Genomic DNA, 9,443 nt, shown 5'->3' on the forward strand with positions numbered 1-9,443 from the left:
AAAGTCAAAGTACTGTCTATGCAGAATGGCCCATTTCACAATAATGGTAATAATACTATTATAATTATCAATGCATTGAAGTATTCATCACTTTTCCATTGCACCTTGTAAAGGTGGAGCTCATTTTACTTACTTTATATACTACTGGTCACCTTAACCTGTAATCATATATCATAATGTATTAGTTTAACAACATAAATCTGCAAAGTTACTGAGTAAAGCTATCAGATAAATGTAGTGGAGTAAAAAGTACAGTATTTGCCCCCTGTATGTAGTGGAGTAGAAGTATAAAGTAGCAAAAAAAAGGAAATACTCAAGTAAAGTACAAGTACCTCACAATTGTACTATAGTCAGTGGCATAAGATAGTGACAATGGACCCTACTGCACATTATCGTGCACATATCATCTCCTCACATGATCAGAGACTTGACAATGGATGACATCAACATACATATTACCCAGCAATCATCATTGCATATCTGTGCAACAAAAAATACCAAAGAAAGTAAGAAATTCAGAAATTATTAGTTTAACAATTCTAAAGTTTATTATATTTATAGGATAGTTTATTTATACAACAGTTGATTTATAGTAATAGATTAAGGATATGGTTTTGTTACAGATGCCGCTGACAATTTAAAAAAGAAAAAATAAATATGACAGAGATGAGTTTGCCTTTTTCGCAGACCCAGAACACACTGGAGGGACTATATATCCCATCTGGCCTGAGAATGCCTTGGGGTCCCCCAGGAGGGGCTGGAAAGCGTTGCTGGGAAGAAGGGCATCTGGGGTGCTTTGCTTGGCCTGCTGCCCCTGCAATTTGGCCCCAGATAAGCAGATGAAAGTGGATGGATGGATGGATGGATGGATGGATGGATGGACGGATGGATTGGACACATAGCAAATGACACTGTTTTTAATTTAATGAGAGTTCTTCTTTGAACACAGGCATATTTTCAAGGTGGCAATCACCCATAAGGGCCCATCCTCCACCCAATACATGGTCAGAGGGCCGTCTCTCTCTGTGGGCCCCCCCACCAAGAACTCAGTGTCTGCACTGTCTATATTTACGCCCCTGGGTACAGTACTTGAGTACCTAATTACTTTCCACCACTATTAATATCTATTCATTAGGCTATAGGTCAAATATAATTAGTTGTGCTTTTAATAATAATTGTTATTGCCAGTCGATATTACAGCCAAGGTTATTGATCAGATTTTATTGTATATGAACACTGACCTTACAGAATAAGAGGCCGTGAACCAGGAAAACGTGAACTAAAGCTGCCCCTGATTTATAGGGATTACGGTAACGAGCGTCATGCTACCGGAAAGGCCATTGTGTTGTCCCTTTTGTGAGCTAGCCCCGCGGTTGTGTAGCGCTGTTTTCCAGCATATTTCTCGGCGGCAGCAAAGAGAAACATGTCCACAAACATGCCGCCGGCCAATTTGAACCTGGAGTCGCAGCTTTTGTCCATAATGGATGTGCTGGTGAAAGCGGCGGTGACAGAAATCAGTCAGCTGTTCTCGGAGAGCTCGTCGTCTCTCCGCCTGCATTTAACCCAGAGCCTGAAGGAAAACGAAGCCCTGAGGATGAGGATGAAGGTGATGAGGAGTGAGCTCTTCTCCCTCAGGCTGCAGACCAGGAGCAACCGGCCGGCAAGCCGCTTCTCCCCGATCAGAGGGAATATCCCCAAACCACGGGCTAGATCACAAGGTAACGGAGTACTTTCACTTTAAAAAATACTTCATACTCGAGTAACAAGTAACGCCCCCCCCCTCCTCCTGCAGAGCCACTTTTTAAAGACCCACGGAGTCCAACCAGTCGCTTTTATTGTAACAACAACGTGCTGTATAAGTTTCTTCAATGGTTCTCCTGCAAAAACAAAATGTCTATAAACTGCTAATAAATCTCGGCTGCTCTTCACCCCGTCTCACCTACGTCACCACGGCTTGCCCTCGTGCCCTGAAGGTGATGTGTCTGTTCATGACATGAGCTTGATCTGAGTCACTTCACATGACATGTTTATGACTAATGTACTAAATTTAGTTAGTATATGGGTAATTCAACATCTAATCAAACACTGACTGTCAAAACATTTTAAATTATAATCAGAGTTACAAGTGTGTATGAAGTGTGTGTACAGTTGTGTGTATGTTTCCATTACAATTAAAACTGCAACCCTAATTCATGAAAAAGTTGGGACACTGTATAAAACATCAATGAAAACAGGATTGAATGATTTGCAAATGCTTTTTGACGTATATTCAGTTAAATACAGTATAAAGAGAAAATATTTAATGTAATTGTTTTCATCTTCATCACGTTATAAAAAAGTTGGGACAGTTTACCTCTGGGTTACATCACTATTTCTTTTAACAACACTCAGGAAGCATTCAGGAACTGAGAACACTAATTACTGAAGTTTTAAAAACTGAAATTCTTTCCCATTCTTGCTGCTCAACAGTTTGCGGTCTCCTTTGTCGTATTTTGTGCTTCATAACGCACCACACATATTCAGTGGGAGACCGGTCTGGACTGGAGTCAGGCCAGTTTAGCACCTGCACTCTTTTACTACAAAGCCACACTTGTTGTAAGATGTGCAGAATGGAGGCTTGGCATTGTCTTGCTTTACTAAGCAGGGACCTATCTGATAAAGACATTGGTTGGGTAGCAACATGTTGCTCCAGAGCCTACATGTACCTTTCAACATCCATGGTGCCTTCAAAGATGTGCAAGTCACCCATGATGCCATGGGCTCTAACATACCCCTCTTCCATCACAGATGCTGGCTTTGAACTTTGCACTGCTAACAATCTGAATTGTCCTTTTCGTCTCTATCCGAGAGGGCATGACGTTCATTATTTATTTCTAAAAACAGTTTGAAATGTGGAGTCGTCAGACCACAGCGTAACACAGATGAGCTCGGGCTCAGAGAAGTCAGTGGCGTTTCTGGATGTTGTTGTTACATGGCTTTCACTCTGCACAGTAGAGTCTTGACTTGCATTTGCATATGCAGCAACAAACTGTTTTTACAGACAATGGTTTGCCGAACTGTTCCCAAACCCATGTAGTGATATACTTTATATAATGATGTCGGTTTTTAAGGCAGGGGCAACTGAGGGATCAAAGGTCACAGGCATGATGTGTTGGCTGTCAGCTTTACCCCTTAGATTTCTTTAGATTCTCTGAATCATTTGATGATATAGAGTGTAGATGATGAAATCCCCTAAATTCCTGCAATTGTAGATTAAGAAATGGACTGTTGGCTCACAAAGTTTTTTGCAGAGTGCTGAACCTTGCGCCATCCTTGCTTGTAAACTACTGAGCCTTTGGAGGATATCCCTCTATACCAGGCAATGATACTTAATTCTGTTAATAATTAACCTGTTCACCAGTGTAATGATCCACACAGGTGCTTTTTTTGTAGCATTCCCAGTGTTTTGTTGCCCCTGTCCCAACGTATTAGGGACGTGTTGAAGGCATCACATTCAGAATAAGTGTATTATTACAAAAACCAATGAAGCTTATTAGTTAAAACATCAAAAATCTTGTTGGATTGTATTCAACTGAATATGGGTCAAAATGGATTTGCAAATCATTGCATTCTATTTTTATTTATGTTTGACACAGCATCCCAAGTTTATTGGAAGTAGGGTTGTAATTTAACTCGTTATAAGAAGTAGCTGTCGATTAATTAATTCATTAAGCGATTGAGAGAAAAACAAATATTTAGATTGAATTTGAATGGCAGTCTGTAGGCAAGGGCATACAATCAAATGTCATCAATAGCATCACCCTTTGACCAGTTATTAAGAACATACTGTTTTGGCTAATATGTCATGAACATGTACAAAAGAAAAAAAAATCGTTTAATTCCTCGGATGCAAGCAGGTGCAGCAGCTGCAGTAATCGCACATATGTTCTTCAGAAAATAGACATTCAGGTTACACAGGTAAAAGAATATAGTGTCATACTATATGCAGAATATTGTGGAGAGAGTGTGTGATGAGACTGAACCACATTGTGTCACATTTGGCAGATGCTTTAGTCCTAAGTGATCCACAACAAATTGTTTTGGATACCTTTCAGGAGATGTCTTGATAAGCTGTCAGTCAAATAAAGCTCATCTTTGACTTCACCATGTCCAATTCATAGCATTACCGCTGCTAATTCTTCAAACTAAAGTGATCAACACAAGTTTACAGGCCCAGTTTTCAATGCAGTGCCTTCAATTTGAGTCATTGCAACAGATTCGAAATTCAGACTGTAAATGAGCTGTTGGAAAATGTAGCTTTGTCATTTTGTTGTTTATTTGCATTTAATTCTCAATTCTTGTTTTGTTGACAGTGATAGCTCCCACCTCTTCAACTCTTCACCCCTTCTACCCTTATATCACTATCAGTGGTCCTGAAATTTTGTCTTTTTCTTTCCTCCAGTTGTCATTAAGCCACAAGTGGCTCAAAAGACAGTTGGGGAAGCTGCTTCGATTTCTCTACAACCGGAGAACAAGACTTCCTCCGCTGCCACTCAAGTGCAGGTGAATAAAATACAAGTACTTTTAGATACTGATAGTTTGACATTTTGTTTGCTCATCATGCATATGTCTCTTTATTGGTTAGTGTGCAGATGGAGAGAGCCCAGATGTCATCCTGATCAAAGATGAGGACGAAGTCGGAGGATGTGGGCCCGTTGTAGGTGAGCAGTCAACAGATGCGACAGCATGACTCACAGGCAGAAGCTAAACAGATCGGTCTTAGAGTTGATATTTGCATAGATTAATTGTTGGTTTAGCCTTTTCGGGAGATTTGCTGACATAATTAACGAATGAGGAAACATAATAGCAGAAAATAGACTGTATGTGTGTGTCACAGCTGGAGGAAGATGTATCCTGCACCAGAAGTTTAATGGAAAGCACTTCCATTTTGAGGTCAAAACCTGCACTCTCAACTATAAAACAAGAAACAATTTAATATTTGTTTAAGTCTAAACACTGCACACTGACAAGACAGATCATCAACACTTGTATAAATGACTAACATCCCAAATTACATCCCTGGTGTTGTTATTTTTATAGTTAAATATCTTATTAAACAAACTTTTTATGCATACTTCAGTGTATTGAAACATATGTCAGGTTGGGTAAATGAGTAGGCTTTCAGGGTGATTTATTACATCACAGTGTGCAGTGAAACTAGATGAGTGGCATGATTCATCCATGACACATAACTGTTTAAAGTCCAGCACTGGCTGATTCCACAGTCGAGGAAAGGCAGTTTGGGTAGACGTCACTGTGCTCATTATTCTAATCTTAACTATGTGTGTTAGTTTTTGGGTATGCATCCTAAACTTGTAGGTAGTGTGTGCTCTGAGGTCATGTTGTTGGGAGCGCTTATGAAGTGGCCTCACTCCAAGATGGGTCAGGCTGCCTGGTTGGTGGTGCAAGGGTGCCTTATGAGGTGTGCACTGGGTATAAGTATAGCCTGTACAACTTCAATTCGAAAAAAGGTGGGATGCTGTGTTAAGTTATTTTTTCGTTGCTCTATAGTTGTATATGGAAGGATGTATTGTTTTTAACGCAAGCCTATGTGATGGTAAAGGGTACCTTTGTCATCTGTGATATGTTTTGCTATTGTTTTTGCAGTGTATGATGCTTGATATGCCTAATAAATGAAATAAAACTTAGAGTCAACACTTTACAATCACATCATGTAGATTGTCTTTTAGCTTCTTAATATAAATTATGCCCACAAATAATTTTGTGACTCATAAGTCCCAGTCTAAAAGTTTCATACACAAACACTGATTCATAATATCGTTGTGTGATTTATCTTTTTAGGTCAGGATGACTTTGGAAACCACAGTACGCAGGGTGGAGTTTCTACACGGACTCAGAATTTAGAGTCCTCCTGCCTGACAGGTGATAATGAGGACCTGAGAATCGTGAGTGTTCACGGACGAGGGGAAGGGCCTCTGCAGGATGAGAGCGACACCCTCTTCACTGCCTCTGAACTCCAGGCTTTTAGCTCTTTGTCTCCCGACCACAACGTCACCCATGACAGTCTCTTGAATTTCACCACTGGTGCCGGTGACAGAGCCCCGATGAGAGGGATGCAGGATAACAGAAACAGCCAGCTGGAAAGAAATCATTCCACCCAGATGGCTTCAGCCGCAGCATTGAATCCTGCATTAAAAACACAAGTAGTAGGAGGTGATAATCAAGTGGGGCACCCGAGTCATGTCAGCCAGTTCACCCAGCCACAGAATGTCTTCCCTCATGGCATCAACAAATCTCTGGACTGCAGCTTCTGCGGCGAGCGCTTCCTCAACCGTGAAGACCTGATTGTGCACAGGGCAAGTCACACCGGGGAGTCGCCCGCTCTTTGCACCTTTTGCGGCAAGTCGTTTGTGAACAAGACCACACTGAGCATCCACATGCGCATTCACACCGGGGAGAAGCCGTATGCTTGTACGCAGTGTGGGAAGCGCTTCACGCAGAACGGCAGCCTGAAGATCCACCTGAGGACTCACTCTGGGGAGAAGCCGTACACCTGCAATCAGTGCACCGCCAGCTTCAACAACCCCAGCAACCTGCGCAGGCACATGATCACACACAACTCTAACGGAGTGCTCTGACCATGAACGATACATAGATTTAAAAACTTAACATGGAATTTTACATTTCTTCAGCATGTTACTTTTACTGACACTTGTGTGTATTTGGGGAATATGTGTTTCCTGTGGCAGCATCTCATCTTCTGGTCCTTTTGTCTATATAGTTTAGCCACAGCGCAACTTGTCAGGTGTTAAAAGTACTTAATGAACTACAACTACACCAATGTATATTTTTTGACAACTTCTCAGTAAAATAAATGGACTGTTGAGGTTCAAATAAGGACACAAACGAGCATCACCTCTGTTCAGTATAAAAAGACTTGCATTCTTTTAGTTCTAGGAAAACCAGCAATAGGTAAACAAGCTTCAAAACTAAAATTCCTTTTTATTTATCTTTTTCTTGCTAATGGGATTTTTTTACTGTTTGAAAAGCAGATGAACGTATGCCTTATTCATCATTCGAGGAGAATATACAGTACCTTAATTTAAAGCTGGGGTAGGCAGAAATCTTGAAATGGCAAAAAAAGAAAGAAGCATAATTTGAAAATACACCCTCCGCTTGCAGCTCTCCCCTCTCTGTCCTAAGCCCCTCCCACCAGACAACGATGGCCATATGCACACACTTTATTCAGTAACCCAGTGTTTCCCATACATTGATTTATTTAATTTATTAATTTTACTGTAACATTAAACACAGCGCTTTCTCACACCCCCTCCTTGCCCCACTCCCTCTCTGTTTATCAGACGACAAATGAGACAAGAATTAGCTAGCTAACATTAGCCAGCCCAGCGTCCCTTCACCACGCAACTCGCCACTGTAGACTGCTTCCTTGGGAGGAGAGTGGGCCGCAGCTTGGGAGATGAACCTTCAGTCGGCAGCTGTTGTGGCTCATATTCAGTCAGCACTGGCTGGATTAAGGTTGCTGCGGCTGCTAACTGGGGGTCTTTCTACAGAGCTGCTGCCCACTCTCCTCTTGGTTCTTGGTGGGTTGTAGCTGTGGGGAGTGAGGCAAAGTACACGCTGGGATTTCATGCTCTAGCTCAGTGGTCCCCAACTGGTCCAGCCATGGGGTCCAGATTTCTCCTCAGTCATGAGTTCAAGGTCCACACATTTTAATATATTCAGCGTCATACTTGCGTTTGGCCATGTCGTCGAGCTAGTTTGCTGTCTCTGTCAAGTAGTATCGGTTAATCACTCTACAGCAGGAAACAGCACTTCAAAATAAAAACAGAAATTCACTCTACTTTAAAATAAAGTGTGTTTTGTACAAACATGATACATTCACGAGTCACTTTTGGTCCATTCAGAATGGACCCATTTCTGGAGTGTTGGGAACAACTGCTCTAAACAACAGTAACTACATAAACATGAACTTGAAGCTGCAGCCATAAGCATTTTGCTCCAGTCAGCAGAAGGCTAAACTTCAGCAACATTTTCTCCCCATCTCTGAAACCCTTTGCTTATATTGACACATTTTATTTAGTTAACAGTCAATCTCTCTTTGAGATTTTCTTTTTGAAAAGTCTGTCTTCCTTTTTTGGGTTGCTTTGCAGTGTATGCAGTTTTTGCAAATGCTGGAGTTGCAACTTTCTCTATAGGACTCTCTGCCATTGAGTCAGGCCTTCACCAAAGGGACGTGCATGCGCATTTGTAGAACAGCCAATAGGAAAGCCCTCTTTCTCTGAAATGATCTGTGATTGGCCAAAAGTCTCCAGTCAGGACTGTGCTAAAGTTTAGTGTTCTCACAGACCACTTGAATTACAATATGCTCAAAGTTTATTATGAAGTTTTTGCCTAATGATGCCAAAATTAATCTGCCTACCCCTGCTTTAAGATAAATTTGACAAATGCTTAAATCTTCTTTACCCAGACATGACGAACTCTGTTATCACCTGTAGCTCAGTGTAATCATTCAGTGTATACATTATGCTCATTATTACAGATCCTCACAGTTGTTATCTTGACTTGTCTGACAGCAAGAACTGTAAACTGTAGCAGGAGGAAACCATGTGGTGGTACGTATTGCCTTAGTGCCCAACCCTTGGTACAATTAAATGTTGTATAAGTGCTAATCTTAAGTGTTTTCAACTGTTTTGAAAGTTTTTCAGATCACACCGTTGACAGAAATTCTCAGATACACTGGCTAAATTTTAAATGTGGATTTATAAATCTAAACATTAACAATTATGAGAAAAATAAGTGGCATACCTGGCATTTACCTGTCTTACATTTTCATCTGTGCGTGTTTCATTTACAAGGCAAACTACCTCTGTTGTCTCTTTTCCTCTCTTTTGTACTTCCTGATAGTTTCAGACTGGGCAATAATCAATGTAGTGTGGATTCTGTCTGTGGATTTGTAATCTGGATTTGCAAATATGAATAAATACAGAGGGTTTTTTTTTTAACAGTTTTCAATGTCGGACAAGTCTCTTATCACTTTACACCTCTAGGGTGCAGCATTGTTTTTGCTCCTAGTGATTATTGTGACTCAGGTTTACTCATACTGTAGCACCGTGGGGGGACTCTTAAGGAAACTGGGGGAAATTCCTTGCATTGTTCCTCTTTCCACCCTGCCCACACTAAAGTATTTTTTATCAAGATCCTACTTGTTTGGATTTGGTTTCACCCAAAGATCTGTGAAGGCATACATATGTTAGAGATACTAATATACAGAAGGAGTAAATGTATAGTATTTACTGTAATATCAAAGAGAGAACTTAAAGTTTGGCACTTCAGAAGTGCTGCTGTGTTGCAGTGATGCAGTCATCCTTAAATAGTCCAGTGGTGAGGCATGATTCATATAAATCAAGTGATTGCAGAGGCTG

At 40.9% G+C, this 9,443-nt stretch overlaps 1 protein-coding gene across 1 annotated transcript; it reads left to right on the top strand.

Annotated features, from left to right (window-relative positions):
* The first annotated feature begins 643 nt into the window (after positions 1-643).
* On the top strand, positions 644-9,028 carry LOC125894412 (gastrula zinc finger protein XlCGF53.1-like). Its single transcript, XM_049585772.1, has 4 exons — positions 644-1,718; positions 4,442-4,542; positions 4,625-4,700; positions 5,842-9,028. Exons 1-4 carry the CDS (start codon positions 1,424-1,426, stop codon positions 6,636-6,638), a joined length of 1,269 nt encoding a protein of 422 aa, XP_049441729.1. The 5' UTR covers positions 644-1,423; the 3' UTR covers positions 6,639-9,028.
* Positions 9,029-9,443: the final 415 nt, after the last annotated feature.

Source organism: Epinephelus fuscoguttatus, linkage group LG9 (assembly GCF_011397635.1).
Source record: "Epinephelus fuscoguttatus linkage group LG9, E.fuscoguttatus.final_Chr_v1".
Taxonomy (NCBI): Eukaryota; Metazoa; Chordata; class Actinopteri; order Perciformes; family Serranidae; genus Epinephelus; species Epinephelus fuscoguttatus.

Excerpts from the sequence above, each read along its gene's own strand:
- LOC125894412 (XM_049585772.1), top strand. The coding sequence starts at position 1,424 with ATGTCCACAAACATGCCGCCGGCCAATTTGAACCTGGAGTCGCAGCTT. Across the intron at positions 1,719-4,441 it reads ACCACGGGCTAGATCACAAG|TTGTCATTAAGCCACAAGTG; the intron begins GTAACGGAGTAC and ends TCTTTCCTCCAG. Across the intron at positions 4,543-4,624 it reads CCGCTGCCACTCAAGTGCAG|TGTGCAGATGGAGAGAGCCC; the intron begins GTGAATAAAATA and ends TTTATTGGTTAG.